Source organism: Anolis carolinensis, unplaced genomic scaffold (assembly GCF_035594765.1).
Source record: "Anolis carolinensis isolate JA03-04 unplaced genomic scaffold, rAnoCar3.1.pri scaffold_15, whole genome shotgun sequence".
In the NCBI taxonomy this organism is placed as follows: Eukaryota; Metazoa; Chordata; class Lepidosauria; order Squamata; family Dactyloidae; genus Anolis; species Anolis carolinensis.
The window spans coordinates 1,773,859-1,791,490 of record NW_026943826.1 but is presented as its reverse complement, the minus strand read 5'-3'; the positions used below and the strand labels follow the sequence as shown (position 1 = coordinate 1,791,490).

The following is a 17,632-nucleotide window of genomic DNA, read 5'->3' as shown; positions in this document are numbered from 1 at the left end:
CTATGATTCTACGCGCCCAAGCCGTACCTGTTCAAAGAGGTAGACGGGGGCCTTGGCGTACTGGTGGAGCAGGTAGTCCAGGACCAGGAGGAGGCGGCCCAGGAGGAGGGGCACGCAGCGCAGCTGGGAGTCCAGGTTGGCGGCCAGCTCCAGGACCGTCTGGACACACAGGTTCAGGACGCAGCGCCGGCCCTTCTCCGAGAAGCTGTGGAAGATCAGCAGCAGCAGCTGCAGGTGCTCCACGTTCAGGTCCTCGGCGTCCCCAGGTAAGGTCCCCTGCAAGGCGTTTTGCTTCAAAGTGCCCACAAACCTGGCGGTGAAAAGAGAGGAGGCGGTTAAGATCGGGTTAGGAGACAGGGTGCTTTTTTGAGGCGACTGCTCTAGAGCAGGGGTCCCCAAACTTTTTAAGCAGAGGGCCGGTCCACAATCCTTCAGACTGTTGAGGGGCCGAATTATCATTTGGAAAAAAAAAATACAAACAAATTCCTATGCATACTGCACATTTGTAGTGCAACAACAACAACAACAATGAAAGAACAATACAATATTTAAAAATGAAAACAATTTTAACCAACATAAACCTATTAGAATTTCAATGGAAAGTGTAACACAATATTAGCATTATATATTACTACTAGCTGTGCCCGGCCACGCGTTGCTGTGGCGAAGTCTGGTGGTCTGGGAAATAAAGTATTGAGGAATTGGTGGTAGTTAAGGTCAAGGGTAAAGGTTTTACCCAGACATTAAGTCCAGTCATGTCTGACTCTGGGGGTTGGTGCTCATCTCCATTTCTAAGCCGAAGAGCCGGCGTTGTCCGTAGACTCCTCCAAGGTCATGTGGCCGGCATGACTGCATTATATGGCAGTGTGGAGTCAAGATAATCCAGTTCAAAGCAGACAATATAAGATTCTAAATGGGTTATATAGCTGTGTGGAAGGGCCTTGAGTCTCCTGCCATATAATCCAGTGCAAATTAGATAATATGTGGAAGAGGCCTAAGTGAAGCCTAACTCTACCTGTCCCCTGGGCTGAGTCGGTTGCTAGGAGACCAAGTGAGCAGAGCTTAGCCTTCTAACTGGCAGCAATTGGATAAAAACAATTATTCCTCTCCCTCTAATTAGGACTTGATTTTTCTTTTCTTTTTGTTGTATCAACCTAGAGCCGTGGATGATGGGTTGTGTTGTCAAATTTCGAGGTTGGGGGGCCTGTAGTTTTGTTGTTTTGTCCGCTGCCCTGATGCCATCACTCTTTTATATATATAGATATTGAACTATACCACTATACTATTATATAATATGTAATATATAACATATAATTAATATTATTATATGGTATTACTACTAGTATTATATTGTATAACATATGATTATCATCAATATTATACAGTAGAGTCTCACTTATCCAACATAAACGGGCCGGCAGAACGTTGGATAAGCGAATATGTTGGATAATAAGGAGAGATTAAGGAAAAGCCTATTAAACATCAAATAAGATTATGATTTTACAAATTAAGCAACAAAACATCATGTTATACAACAAATTTGACAGAAAAAGTAGTTCAATACGCAGTAATGTTATGTTGTAATTACTGTATTTACGAATTTAGCACCAAAATATCACGATGTATTGAAAACATTGACTACAAAAATGCGTTGGATAATCCAGAATGTTGGATAAGTGAGACTCTACTGTATGTATATACAATATATTATATTATTAAAACTGATATAAAATATTATATTATAAAACTGAGGGCGGGGGCCAGGTAAATGACCTTGGAGGGCCGCATCCGGCCCCCGGGCCTTAGTTTGGGGACCCCTGCTCTAGAGGGTGGGACCCCAGAAGACACCTTAAACAGCTTGACATTGATTATTAGTGACATTTATTATCCCGCCCTTTTCACCCCGAAGGGGACTCTGGCCGGTTTACAAGTTATATATACATAAGGTAAACGTTAAGTCCAGTCGTGACTGACTCTGGAGGTTGGTGCTCATCTCCATTTCTTTTCTTTTTTTAAAAAAAAATGATTTTTATTAAAATTTTCTAAAAGTGTACAGCGAAAGAGTGAGAACATATTCTAACAAGAAAGCAAAGAAAAAGAACAAGAAAGCCCCAATCTCCCCCCCCCCCCCCACACACACACCCCCCACAGGAGAGGGAAAAAAAGAAGAATCTATATATATAAAAGAGTAATGGCATCACGGCGACCCACAAAACAACAAAACTACAGGCTCCCCAACCTCGAAATTTGACAACACAACCCATCATCCACGCCTCTAGGTTGATACAACAAAAAGAAAAGAAAAATAAAGTCCTAATTAGAGGGAGAGGAATAATTGTTTTTATTCAATTGCTGCCAGTTAGAAGGCTAAGCTCCTCCAACTTGGTCTCCTAGCAACCCAATAAAAAATAATAAAAAACACTAAAAATAATTAAAAACACTAAAAAAATTAATACAATAAAATACTATAATAACAGAAAATAACTAAAAATAATACAAGAAAATAATAAAATATAATAAATAAAAAGATAACTTACAATAAAATAAAAAAATACAATAACGTCAAATAAAAATTACACAACAATTTTTAACCAATACCACCACCACTTTGCCACAGCAATGCGTGGCCGGGCACAGCTAGTGTATATATAAAATATATGGAAAAAAACAAGAAAAGAAAAATAGAATAATTGACTTCCGTTCATTTTCCTTTATCCCATAATAGTCAAGTTTCTATACATCACAAAAAAGATAATTTTTTTCTTCTATCTTCTAAATTCTATTGTTTCTTTTCATTTATTATGCATTTGTCTTTATGTAACTCAAACACTGTCCAATCAGTCATCTTAATTCCTTTTCCGTTGCCCTGTTTGAACATGTATGTCAGTTTGTCCATGTCTTTTATTTCCATAATTTTATCTATCTATCGTTTCTTAGTGGGGATTACATCTTGTTTCCAAAATTTGGCAAACACCATTCGGGCAGCTGTCGTAAAAAATGTAAATAGCTTGTCTGTGTTCAAGTCACCAAAAAAATCAAAGTCAAACATACCTATCAGGTTTCATTGAAAAGTTTTTTTTAGTATTTTTTTTACATTCAGTAAAAGAAGAGCCGGCGTTGTCCATAGACACCACCAAGGTCATGTGGCTGGCATGACTGCATAGAGCGCCGTTACCTTCCCGCCAGAGCGGTACCTATTGATCTACTCACATTTGCATGTTTTCGAACTGCTAGGTTGGCAGCAGCTGGGGCTAACAGCGGGCACTCATTCCGCTCCCGGGATTTGAACCTGGGACCTTTCGGTCTGCAAGTTCAGCAGCTCAGCTTTAACACACTGTGCCACCAGGGGCCCCTTTATATATAATATATACATGCTATATATTATATTATTAGCATAGCACAATATCAGCATTATATATTACTATTTTGTACTATATCACTATAAGGTAAAAGTAAAGGTTTTCCCCTGACGTAAAGTCCAGTCGAGACCGTCTCTGGGGTTTGGTGCTCATCTCCATTTCTAAGCTGAAGAGCCAGCATTGTCCATAGACACCTACAAGGTCATGACTGCATGGAGCACCGTTACCTTCCCGCCAGAGCAGTACCTATTGATCTACTCACATTTGCATGTTTTCGAACTGCTAAATTGGCAGGAGCTGGGGCTCACAGTGGCTGGAGGCTGTCTGTGTGAGCAGACACCTGTGCCACATACACATATACAGATTTTCACTTTTATTATGTGTATAGATGACTATGTTTATGATGGTGCTGTCTACTTTGATTGTGTATTATGTTTTTGCTTTTTATATGTTGTTTGCCGCTTTGAGTCCCGGGCCAAGAGAAAAGCAGGATAGAAATCAATAATAATAATAATAATAATAATAATAATAATAATAATGCCTTCCCCTATGCTATGGCTGATGGGACAGGTAGAGGCCTCGCTGACCAATGCGAGGAGTGGGGCCTTCAGAGGCCAGGCCAAGCCAAGGCCAGGCTCTCACCTTTCCCAGACTTTGAGGCACTCGGGGACGTCAGGGTGGCCCTGGGAGGTGGCCTTGTGCTGCCAGAGGAGGAGGAGCCGCGAGAGGACGGAGAGGCCCTGCGGGTGGATGAAGAGCGGCCAGGGCCCCTCCGAGAACGGGGCCACCCCCAGCTGCTGCAGGAGCGTGTTCTGCGGAGAGAGAAGGAGGCACGGTGTCATCCATCCACACACACACATGCCGCATTTCCAAAGACAGACATTGCTTGGGAACACTCAAAATTAGAATCAAAGAATCATAGTGTCGGGTTCTCTTCTCCCAGTTGTGCGATATCATGATCTCCAATCTTTGACATCTCCGGTCGGCTGACAAAGAACGGATGCCAGCCATAAAACGGGCCAGGCATAAAACCTCAATTACCCTCTGGTATGTGAGAGCCCCTATATAAATGGGCCAAAGAGAAGGTTCTGGTATTCTGTACAAATTGTCGGGTTCTCTTCTCCCAGTTGTGCTGTGGGTCAGTCTTCCAACAGAAAAAGCACCAAGACACATTCTAGTAGATTCCAACAGGTTTTATTGTACAGAATACCAGAACCTTCTCTTTGGCCCATTTATATAGGGGCTCTCACATACCAGAGGGTAATTGAGGTTTTATGGCTGGCCCGTTTTATGGCTGGCATCTGTTCTGTACAAATTGTTGGGTTCTCTTCTCCCAGTTGTGCTGTGGGTCAGTCTTCCACCAGAAAAAGCACCAAGACACACGCTGGTAGATTCCAACAGGTTTTATTGTACAGAATACCAGAACCTTCTCTTTGGCCCATATATAGGGGCTCTCACATACCAGAGGGTAATTGAGGTTTTATGGCTGGCATCTGTTCTTTGTCAGCCAACCGGAGATGTCAAAGATTGGAGATCATGACACATAGAATAATACAGTTGGAAGAGGCCACATGGTTCATCTAGTCCAGTGGTCCCCAAGCTTATTTGGCATGCTGCTGCCTTTCCAGAAAAAATATTACTCAGCACCCCCTGGAAAGGGGGGCATGGCTTAGAGGAGTGGGCGTGGCTCCTGCTTAAGAAGGCGGGGCTCAGCCTCTCCCTCGGGGGAGGTGGGTGGGGCCACAAATGGGCGGCCGGGACTGGAGTGGGTGGAGTTACAAGCTCTGAGGCAGGGCTGAGCTTCTATCCCTGTCCTGGACACAGGGGGTGGGGCTAGAGGAGGGGGGCGGGGCCTCTTCCCAAGGGCCTGATAGGGCTGAACCTCTCTACCCTGGCCCCGTGTTCTAACAAGCGCCTCAGGGGAGGTATGCAGAGGCTCAGCCCTGTCTCGCGCTCTTTGGAAGAGGCCCCGCCTCCACCCCTAGCCCCGCCCTTTAGTCTTAAAGGCCTCTCAGGAGAGGTATAGAGGCTCAGCCCTGTCTTGTGCTCTTGGGAAGAGGCCCCGCCCCCACCCCTAGCCCCGCCCCCTTTAGTCCAAAAAGGCCTCTCAGGAGAGGTATAGAGCAGGGGTCCTCAAACTTTTAAAGCAGAGGGCTGGTCCACAATCCTTCAGACTGTTGAGGGGCCGAATTATCATTTGGGGAAAAAAAAATCCTATGCACACTGCACATATCTTATTAGTAGTGCAAAACAACAACAATAACAATGAAAGAACAATACAATATTTAAAAATGAAAACAATTTTAACCTACATAACCTATCAGGATTTCAATAGGAAGTGTGGGCCTGCTTCTGGCCAATGAGATAGTCAGGTTAATTAGGATTGTTGTTGTTGTGTGTCTTCAAGTCATTTCAGACTTTGGGTGAGCTTAAGTCCAAAATTATTTATTTATTCATTTACTACATTTATTTACTACATTTATATCCCATCCTTTTCACCCCAAAGGGAATTCAGAGCAGCTGTATGTACATATTATATGATTAGCATAGCACAATATTAGCATTATATATTACTATACTGAACTATATCACTATACTGTAATATTATATGTAATATATAACATATAATTAATATTATATGGTATTATTATTAGTATTATATTGTATAAAATAATATTATTATCAATATAATATGCATGTACAATCTATATATATAAAAGAGTGATGGCATCACGGCAGCGGACAAAACAACAAAAGTAAACACCCCCCAACCTCGAAAATTGACAGAACAACCCCTCATCCATGCCTCTAGGTTGATACAACAAAAAGAAAAGAAAAATAAAGTCCTCATTAGAGGGAGAGGAATAATTGTTTTTATCCAATTGCTGCCAGTTACAAGGCTAAGCTCCGCCCACTTGGTCTCCTAGCAACCCACTCAGCCCAGTGTTAATAAAATAATGATAAAAAATAAATACAAATAATACAATAAAAAATTATAAAAAAACACTAAAATAATTAATACAATAAAATACTATAACAAAATGACTAAAAATAATACAACAAAATAATACAATATAATAAATAAAAAAGATAAGTGACAATAAAATTAATTTAAAAAAATACAAATAACGTCAAATAAAAATTCCACAACAAGTTTTAACCGATACCACCACCACTTTGCCACAGCAACGCGTGGCCGGGCACAGCTAGTATATTATATTATTAAAACGGATATAAAAATATTATATTATAAATGAGGCCGGGGGCCAGGTAAATGACCTTGGAGGGCCGCATCCGGCCCCCGGGCCTTAGTTTGGGGACCCCTGGTATAGAGGCTCAGCCCTGTCTCGGGCTCTTGGAAGGAGGCCCCGCCCCCTTCCCTAGCTCCACCCTCTGTGTCCCAACAAGCGCCTCAGGAGAGGTATAGATTCTCAGCCCTGTTTTGGGCTCTTGGAAAGAAGCCACGCCCACTCCTCTAGCTCCGCCCCCTGTTTCCTAACAGGCGCCTCAGGGGCTCAGCCCTGTCTCCGGCACTTGGGAAGAGGCCCCGCCCCTCCTCTGGCCCTGTGATGCCTCATGGGCCTTGTAGTCCTGCTCCTAGTGCCATCGTGGCAGATGAAGACGAAAACATGGGGTTTTCACCGGTTCAACAAGAGCCGGAGTCCTTTCACCTGCCGGATGTTGATGTTTGTCCCCAAGAATTCAGTAAAACAGACCTTGGACATTCCTCGCCTCCGTTCCCTAGAAAAGAATCCTACTGTGCTGACAGAGGAGTCAGGGAACAGAATCGCAGGAGTTTACGGATTGCTGCCAAACAACAGGCTGATTAGACCTGCTTCCCTTGGGAAATTCTAAGGAGTCTTGCATCTGGACAAAGTTGGGTTTCGCTTCCCGTTCTCTAGGGAAAGAGATTGTTGGCGGGAAAACGAGACCCCAATATAGGTGCCTGACGCGGGAGAATCTTTGCGGAGTCAACAGAGCAGCTTCAGGAGTAAGATCGTGTGTGGACTTCGTAACCCCAGTTCCTTGCTTCCCAGATCAAGCATTCAAGATTTTGCCTCGCCTTGCTTTTAACCACGGACCTTGTTCCAGGAATCACTGGTTGCCTTGTACCTAGTCACGGACCTTGTTAAAGAACCAAGTTATATCCAGCCTTGTTCCAGCCTTGTTGTCAAGCTACCTTGGACTCTTAAGACTCTGACATTTCCCCACACTTTTGCTTGGCAATAGTGTGTGTTTCGGTATTGGATAAAAAACTTTGAACTCTAATATCATTTCTTGGACAATATATTTTTGGACTATATTTGACCTCATTGGAAAGGTCTGCTTTTGAACTATATTCTGCATTTGTTTTTATTACTTTTATACATTTTATTAATAAAGATATTAGATAGAGACTGGCCTCCGTGTATGGTTCTTGGTGCCCTTGCTGCCAGGGGTCTGACAGGCCCCGCCTCCTAATAGGTGCCATCACCGCCCCCCTGGATCGCTCCAGCGCCCACTTTGGGAATCACTGCTCTAAAACAAGCAACGTATAACAACAAGCATAGGCTCACCTGCAAAGTTGGGGACTGGAGGTCAGAGGTCACTAAAGAGTGGTTGAAGTGATAGAGGGCAGAGGCAAATTCCTCCTCCTCGGCCGTACCTGGGACACAAGAGAGAAAAGGGCATTATTCCAGGATCCTGGCAAGAAAGAAATCTTCTCAAGGGAGAGCAGGGTGGTACTGGGAGCTAGCCCTTGCCCGCTGACCTTTGAGCCCGTCCTTGTCCACTTCCTTGATGATGCTGGCCAGGGTGGCCATGTGCTGCTCCGACAAGGAGACGCTCAGGTAGTTGCGGATGAAGTTGTTGCGCGAGTCCAGCATGGAGGACGTCACAAAGTTGAGGATGTTGGACGCCAGGCTTAAGAACTGGGGAACAAACAAAATTAGAAAAGGATATTGAAATGCCAAATGCAAAATCTGGAAAACAGCTACAACTTAAAGAGCTGCTTTACTATAGAAGCACAGGATGGCTCAAAAGAGGATTCAAAGAATGTGACCTCCCTAGGAAGATCTTCCAGTGAAATTTTTTCACAAACCTGATGGCATCCAGACTTTTGATGAGCCAACTATGTGTCAGTGAGTAAAATGCTTTTTGTAATCAATCCAAGTTGTTGTTGTAATAAATAATAATAATAATAATAATAATAATAATAATAATAATAATAATAATAAAGGTCGTGGAAAATGAACACGCAAAGCTACTGTGGGCCTTCCGAATCCAGACTGACAAAGTTCTGGAACACAACACACCAGACATCACAGTTGTGGAAAAGAAAAAGGTTTGGATCATTGATGTCACCATCCCAGGTGACAGTCGCATTAACAAAAAACAACAGGAAAAACTCAGCCGCTCTCAGGACCTCAAGATTGAACTTCAAAGACTCTGGCAGAAACCAGTGCAGGTGGTCCCGGTGGTGATGGGCACACTGGGTGCCGTGCCAAAAGATCTCAGCCGGCATTTAGAAACAATAGACATTGACAAAATTACGCTCTGCCAACTGCAAAAGGCCACCTGACTGGGATCTGCAGCATCAACCCAAAATACATCACACAGTCCTAGACACTTGGGAAGTGTTCGACTTGGGATTTTGTGAAACGAAATCCAGCATGTCTATCTTGTTTGCTGTGTCATACAATAATAATAATAATAATAATAATAATAATAATAATAATAATGATTCTTCACACAGTCCTAGACACTTGGGAAGTGTTCGACTTGATTTTGTGAAACGAAATCCAGCATGTCTATCTTGTTTGCTGTGTCATACAATAATAATAATAATAATAATAATAATAATAATACATCACACAGTCCTACACACTTGGGAAGTGTTCGACTTGTGATTTTGTGAAACGAAATCCAGCATATTTATCTTGTTTACTGTGTCATACAACGTCGTTGTGTCAATAATAATAATAATAATAATAATAAAACTTTTTTTAAACCCCGCCGCCATCTCCCCGCGGGGACTCAGGGCGGCTCACATTGTTACAAAAGTAACAACACAAATACATTAGCACAATAAACAAAGTTTAAAACACAATAAGGTAATAAAACAAAAGTTATAACAAAAGTTAATACAACAGTAATAATATTAAACAACCACCAATATAATTCAGTCAAACTTCATAGATGGGGGGACTGCAGCAGCAATATAAAGATAGAATCATTAGATTTCTGCATGTTTTTATGATAGAACCAATTAGGAGGTGACACTTAGAACCCAAGAACACAAATCATCTATATATATAAAAGAGTAATGAAATTTCGGCCTAGGACAAAACAACAAAACTACACATCCCAGAAACACAAAACTTGGCAGCACAACCCCTCATCCATGCCTCTAGGTTCATACAACAAAAAGAAAAGAAAAATAAAGTCCTAATTAGAGGGAGAGGAATAATTGTTTTTATCCAATTGTTGCCAGTTAGAAGGCTAAGCTCCATCCACTTGGTCTGCTGTCAGTTAGAAGGCTAAGCTCCACCCACTTGGTCTCCTAGCAACCCACTCAGTCCAGGGCCACTTCAATCAGGCCTCTTCCACACTGCCTATAAAATACAGATTATCTGATTTCACCTGGATTATATGGCAGTGTAGACTCAAGATGAGCACCAACTCCCAGAGTCAGACACGACTGGACTTAATCTCAGGGGAAAACCTTTACCCTTTACCTTAACTACCACCAATTCTTCAATACTTTATTTCCCATAACACCATACTTCGCCACAGCAACGAGTGGCCGGGCACAGCTAGTATTACATAGTGTTGTTGTTGTTACAACTATCAACTCACCAATTCGGGGTCCTTGCGGCTGGCCAGGATGTTCCCGTTCTCCCCGACTGCCTGTTTGTTGGGGCTTTTGACTCGGGGGGAGCTCTCCAGGGGAGGCGGCGGCGGAGGCGGCGGAGGGGCCACCTTCTCTTTACTGGGGGAAATGGTCTCCTCGAACCACTGGCCCAGGATGGGCTCGCTGTCGTCATCTGGAAACAAAGGGAGAAACAACACACTTGAAGGGCCGGGTGCGTTCAGGAGAGAAAGAGAGGTGCAGCTTCTCTCCACAGGCAGTCCGTAAGTTATGAACAATGGTCCGACAATAGTATTAATAATCTATCCTGAATTATTACGTCCTTGCCATCTATGCATTTTAATTCAACATTTTATTCTTGCATTGCTGTTTGAGTTGACTAGTTTTAACTGTTATAATATTCTCGTTTCATATTGTATTACTGTTTTTATCTTATTATACTGTGAATTATACATTATACATATATTATACATATATGTTGCATCATTGACAAAAACAAAATCCAAACTTCAGACCAGTTGTGCAAACATAAAAATAAAAACATGACTTCCATCAAATGTCTGATGTCTTTATAGTTTGTACCTTCCCTAATTGATCGTCTTATAATAATAGACCAGATTAATCTTCTCCCTCTATTTGGCTTGAGTATCAGGTCAATTAAATCATTATCTTAACATTATTGAAATTATGAATATGGACAGATTAACATATTTATTAGAAAATAATGATGGCAGACCAAAAAGACAAACAAATTGGGAGCAAATTAAGATGTACTTGAACACTGCTAATGTCTCAGCCCCATTCTTAACTAGGAGTAGTTTCTAAGTCAGGTGTTTGTAACTTGGGGACGACTTGTACACATGCACAGGGTCTGCGCTACCTTGGCTGCTGTCTTCGGTGCTGCTGAAGTCGTCTTCGTAGTAAGTGTTGGAGTCCGTGGAGGCGCTCACGTCGCTACTCATGGAGCCCTTCCTCTGCCGTTGCAGGACGCAAGCCTGGAGGGAAAAAGACAGAGGTTGAATATCTTCTGCAAACTTCGGAAAATTGGGTAACAGAGCCACCCAAGCATCATAAAAACCAAGTTTCTAGTCCTTAATGTTGGGAAACTTGGCTTGGAAGGTGTTGTCATGTTGGAAATAGTAACCTCCCAAGACTCTCACTATTTATTTGTTAATGTACTGTATATACTCGAGTATAAGCCTAGTTTTTCACCCTTTTTTAAGACTGAAAAAGCCCCCCTCGGCTTATACTCAGGTGAGGGTCCTGGTTGGCTTATATTTGGGTCAGCTTATACTCAAGAATATATGGTACATTCATTATTTTTCTCTATTATTATTGGTATTATTACATTTATTATTTTTCTCAATTATTGTTGCTACTATTACATTTACTATTACGTTTATTTTACTCTATTTGTATTTTTATTAATACATTTATTATTTCACTCTGATCTTATTATTATTATTATTGCATTTACTGTATTATTTTACTCTATTTATTATTACTTGTATTATTTTCCTGTATTTATTATTATTATTGCATTTATTATTTTACTCTGTTATTATTAAAAGGATATATTGAAGAAGACGAGAATCATGATTTGATCAGAGTTGGACAGTCTTATCTTAAATTTGAGCTTTATGTAAATATTCAAAAACATTTAACTTACTGATGCCTCAATTAATGTAATTTTATTGGTATCTATTTTTATTTCTGAAATTTATCACCCTTGGCTTATACTGGAGTCAGTTTTCCCAGTTTTTTTTATGGTAAGATTAGGTGCCTCGGCTTATATTCGGGTTGGCTTATACTCGAGTATATCTATATATATAAAAGAGTGATGGAATCCCGGCGACCGACAAAACAACAAAACTACAGGCCCCCCAACCTCGAAATTTGACAACACAACCCCTCATCCACGCCTCTAGGTTGATACAACAAAAAGAAAAGAAAAATAAAGTCCTAATTAGAGGGAGAGCAATAATTGCTTTTATCCAATTGCTGCCAGTTAGAAGGCTAAGCTCCGCCCACTTGGTCTCCTAGCAACCCAATAAAAAATAATTAAAAACACTAAAAAATTAATACAATAAAATACTATAATAACAGAACATAACTCAAAATATTACAATAAAATAATAAAATATAATAAATAAAAAGATAACTTACAATAAAATTAATTTAAAAAATACAAATAAAAATTACACAACAATTTTTAACCAATACCACCACCACTTTGCCACAGCAACGCATGGCCGGGCACAGCTAGTATGGTATATATTAGCTAACACGTATTGTGTGTGTATGCTGATTTGCCAGTTTGACTGTACCTCTATAGAGTGTGAGGGGTTATAAAGATGTGATTGTACTGAGCATGTTCAGACTCATGACTCCATTTTATATTCCATATGTGTCTTGACCTCACTGGAGGTGGATGCATACGTGTTGCTGTTTGGACTTCAATATAGAAGTATAGTAGTGTCTCACTTATCCAACACTCGCTTATCCAGCATTCTGGATTATCCAAGCCATTTTTGTAGTCAATGTTTTCAATACATCGTGATATTTTGGTGCTAAATTTGTAAATACAGTAATTACTACATAGCACGACTGCGCATTGAACAACTTTTTCTGTCAAATTTGTTGTATAACCATGATGTTTTGGTGCTTAATTTGTAAAATCATAACCTAATTTGAATCTGCTCTCTAAAAGCCTCGCCAGACACAGCAACACTCACCTTGCGGTAAGAGGTGGAGAGCAGCGTCAGGAGCAGGTTGGTGAGGGGCACCGACTCAATCAGCCGCTGGATGCGCTGGATGGAGGTGCTCTGGGCCATGATGCTCAGCACGGCCGGCGGGCCGTCCGTCTCCCAGCCCTGCAAAGGGGACAGAAACCAGCATTGCATGGCATTGAGCATTGGCCATTCAATTATTATTATTTATTTGCAACATTTATATCCCGCCCTTCTCACCCCAAAGGGGACTCAGGGCGGTTTACAAGCATATATATACATACAATATATTATATTATACGACTATATTGCAATATTATTAGTAATATTGCATGTAACATAAATATACAATTATAATAGTGAATTATTATTATTATTACATTGTATTGCATCATAATATTATTATTAATATTACATGTATATACAATATATTACAATATTAGTATAGTATAATCTATATATATATATATAAAAGGGTAATGAAATTTCAGCCTAGAACAAAACAACAAAACTACACATCCCAGAAACACTAAACTTGGCAGCACAACCCATCATCCACGCCTCTACGTTCATACAACAAAAAGAAAAGAAAAATAAAGTCCTAATTAGAGGGAGAGGAATAATTGTTTTTAGCCAGTTGCTACCAGCTAGAAGGCTACGCTCTGCCCACTTGGTCTCCTAGCAACCCATCCAGCCCAGGGGTCAGGCAGAGTTAGGCTTCTTCCACACTGAGAAACCAAAGTCATTATTATTGCTATCATTACTAAAAGGTTGCAGGTTTGAATTGGGGGAGTGGAGAGAACCCCCACTGTTAGCCTAACCCTAAAGTTCAAAAACATGCAAATGAGAGTAGATGAATAGGTACTGCTCTGGCGGAAACGTAAAGGCGCTCCATGCAGTCATGCCACATGACCTTGGAGGAGTCTAAGGACAACGCCAGCTCTTTGGCTTAGAAATGGAGATGAACACCAACCCAACTGGACACGACTGGACTTCATGTCAGGGGAAAACCTTTACCCTTTTATTTATTATTTATTTATTTATTTTACTACATTTATATCCCGCTCTTCTCACCCCGAAGGGGACTCAGAGCGGCTTACAATTCAAATGTACATACAATATATTATTAGCATAGCACAATATAAGCAATTAAATTACTATATTGTACTACATAATTCCATGGTAGCATTATTAGTAATAATATTATTATTAATAATAATATTAATATTATTATTATTACTTTTCCTTAACTACCACCAATTCCTCAATACTTTATTTCCCATACCACCAGACTTCGCCACAGCAACGTGTGGCCGGGCACAGCTAGTCTATATATATAAAAGGATAAAGTTGCGGGCGCAGTGACTATAACAACACAACTAAACATCCCAGAAATACGAAATTTGGCAACACAATGCAAAAGGCTTGCCTCCAGGTTACAACAACACAACCACACCACAAAACCACAATCCAGACCCACAACACTCACAACAACGCATCATGCGATAACAACACAACTAAACGCCCCAGAAATACAAAACTTGGCAAAACAATGCAAAAGCCTTGCCTCCCGGTTGTAACAACACAACCACACCACAAAACCAAACCGGACCCACAAAACTCACAACAACGCATCATGACTATAACAACACAACTAAACGCCCCAGAAATACGAAACTTGGCAACACAACACAAAAGCATTCCCTCCCGATTGTAACAACACAACCACACCACAAAACCACAATCCGGACCCACAAAACTCACAACAATGCATCGTGACTATAACAACACAACTAAACGCCCCAGAAATACAAAACTTGGCACACAACTAAACGAAATACAAAACTTCGCAACACAACACAAAAGCCTTGCCTCTCAGTTGTAACAACACAACCACACCACAAAACCACAATCCAGACCCACAAAACTCACAACAACGCATTGTGACTATAACAAATACAACATTTGACAACACAACTCATCCACCTCCCCAATCCCTACATTCACACTTGGCCTCCAAAAAAACAATTACAATAATAACAATGACAACAACAACAACAATAAGAATCAACACCATCACAGGCAAGAAACAGCCAGGCACTGAGGCTGAGAGGCCAGTCAGTGCTAAACTGGGCCTCCAAAAAACAATACAGTAGCATCTAACTTATCCAACCTTCATGACCACTACAACAACAATAATAATAAACACCTACACAGGCAAAACAAAAAAAAAAAAGACTATTGTACCACAATAAAAATATAAACCGCACTCAGCAGAATCAGACATTACAATTAACAACAAACCAAAGACAACAAGGATCTCAAGCAATTATCAATCAACACAAAAATTGAAGAAGGTAACAAACTTCAAATACTACTACTAACGTGAGTATAAAGAAGGGTGGAGGTCACAGCATCAATACAACCTAATGTAGACTAACCAACACCACCAGACTAAGCCACAGCAACGCGTGGCCGGGCACAGCTAGTATTATTATATATTATTATATCATTCAATTGATACAGGAAGTAGCTTCCCTCTTGGCTTTGGATCAGCACGAAGATTACTATATGATGCAAATCTAATGCGCACCCTCAGTTTGGGAAGGTGGTTTAAGCCCCAAAAGGGTGAGCATTAGATTCAAGCAAATCCAGGATCCTTCCCTTGCCTTCTGACCTTATGAAGCGCCTCGACTTGCAGGTCTTGGAAGAGCGACGTGAGCAGCTTGATGGCATGGTTTGCCAGCACCACAGACAGCACCCCGAAGCCCTGGTGCCTGGAAAAACACAAAGACAGAGACTCATAAAACCCTTACATTCTGCCTTATCTCCTTAGAAATACAACAATGTTTTCAAAATAATTGGAGCCCCCCCCCCCCCCCGGAATGGCCTTTCAGTCACAAATTCAACCTTTTTGTATTTGTATTAAGCCCCAACTCTTCTGGGTTTCAGAAAGGCTGTGAAAACATACTATACTATACTAATATTATAATACATTGTTTATACATGTAATATTAATAATATTATGATGTAATACAATGTAATAATAATTATAATTCACTATTATAATTGTATATTTATATTACTTGCAATATTACTAATAATATTGCGATATAGTTGTATAATATAATAGATTGTACGTATATATACTTGTAAACCGCCCTGAGTCCCCTTCTGGGTGAGAAGGGCGGTATATAAATGTCGCAAATAAAGAAATAAATAATAAAACATGGCTATGTGCACAAGCTTTTAATGAGTAATACAGTAACGTCGACATGGTCTGATCGAAGGCTGAAGCTTGAGGTTTTTAGACAAGTTGATCTAATCTACATATGTTTTAATTGTTATAATGTAGGTTAATGATGTATTTTTATAGTTTTAATTGATTATATGTACTGCTTTTGTTTTATTATTATGTTCTTGGCATTAAATGTTGCCAACTGTTGTAAGCCGCCCTGAGTCCCCCCCCAGGTGAGAAGGGTGAGGTATAAATGCCGGAAATAAATAAATAAATAAATATTTGTATTTGATGGTTAATTGATATTATTAACTATTGTAATACCCTGTTTTACATTGTATTTTGTTTTTATCTTGTTATATTGCGAATTGTATGTATGTTGTTTTTATCTGACTATGCTGTCCGGGCTCTGCCCCATGTAAGCCGCCCCGAGTCCCCTTGGGGAGATGGTGGCGGAGCATAAATAATAATAATAATTATAATTATAATTATATTGTATGACATAGCAAACAAGATAGACATGCTGGATTTCGTATCACAAAATCCCAAGTCAAACATTTCCCAAGTGCCTAGGACTGTGTGATGTATTTTCGGACGAAACGTGCAGATCCCAGTAAGGTGGCCTTTTGCAGTTTGCAGATCGTAATTTTGTCAATGTCTATTGTTTCCAAATGCCGGCTGAGATCTTTTGGCACGGCACCCAATGTGCCCATCACCACCGGGACCACCTGCACTGGTTTCTGCCAGAGTCTTTGCAGTTCAATCTTGAGGTCCTGAGAGCGGCTGAGTTTTTCCTGTTGTTTTTCGTCAATGCGACTGTCACCTGGGATGGCGACATCAAGGATCCAAACTTTTTTCTTTTCCACAACTGTGTTGTCTGGTGTGTTGTGTTCCAGAACTTTGTCAGTCTGGATTCGGAAGTCCCACAGTATCTTTGCGTGTTCATTTTCCAAGACTTTTGCAGGTTTGTGATCCCACCAGTTCTTTGCTGCTGGGAGGTGGTGCTTGAGGCATAAGCTCCAATGAATCATTTGGGCCACATAGTTGTGCCTCTGTTTGTAGTCTGTCTGTGCGATTTTCTTACAGCAGCTGAGGATATGATCAATGGTTTTGTCAGTTTCCTTGCACAGTCTGCATTTTGGGTCATCAGCTGATTTTTCGATCTTGGCCTGAATTCCCTTTGGCCTGAATTGTCCTTCTTCAGTGTCCCAAAAGATCTCAGCCAGCATTTGGAAACAATAGGCATTGACAAAATCACGATCTGCCAGCTGCAAAAGGCCACCCTGCTGGGATCAGCATGCATCATCCGAAAATACATCACACAGTCCTAGACACTTGGGAAGTGTTCGACTTGTGATTTTGTGATACGAAATCCAGCATGTCTATCTTGTTTGCTGTGTCATACAATATAATAATAATAATAATAATAATAATAATAATAATAATAATAATAATA

At 40.7% G+C, this 17,632-nt stretch overlaps 1 protein-coding gene across 5 annotated transcripts in view; it reads right to left on the bottom strand.

Annotated features, from left to right (window-relative positions):
• The window catches only part of ubr4 (ubiquitin protein ligase E3 component n-recognin 4), a 258,399-nt gene that overhangs the window by 221,742 nt on the left and 19,025 nt on the right, over nt 1-17,632 (bottom strand). For all 5 annotated transcript variants that reach the window (XM_062965592.1, XM_062965588.1, XM_062965591.1 and 2 more), the window contains exons 12-19: nt 15,616-15,715; nt 12,945-13,082; nt 11,090-11,204; nt 10,197-10,384; nt 8,110-8,269; nt 7,916-8,004; nt 4,002-4,171; nt 28-310 (exon numbers count right to left, since the gene is read on the bottom strand). In XM_062965592.1, coding sequence (XP_062821662.1) covers nt 28-310; nt 4,002-4,171; nt 7,916-8,004; nt 8,110-8,269; nt 10,197-10,384; nt 11,090-11,204; nt 12,945-13,082; nt 15,616-15,715 — 1,243 coding nt within the window. The remainder of the gene's footprint in view (nt 1-27; nt 311-4,001; nt 4,172-7,915; nt 8,005-8,109; nt 8,270-10,196; nt 10,385-11,089; nt 11,205-12,944; nt 13,083-15,615; nt 15,716-17,632) is intronic.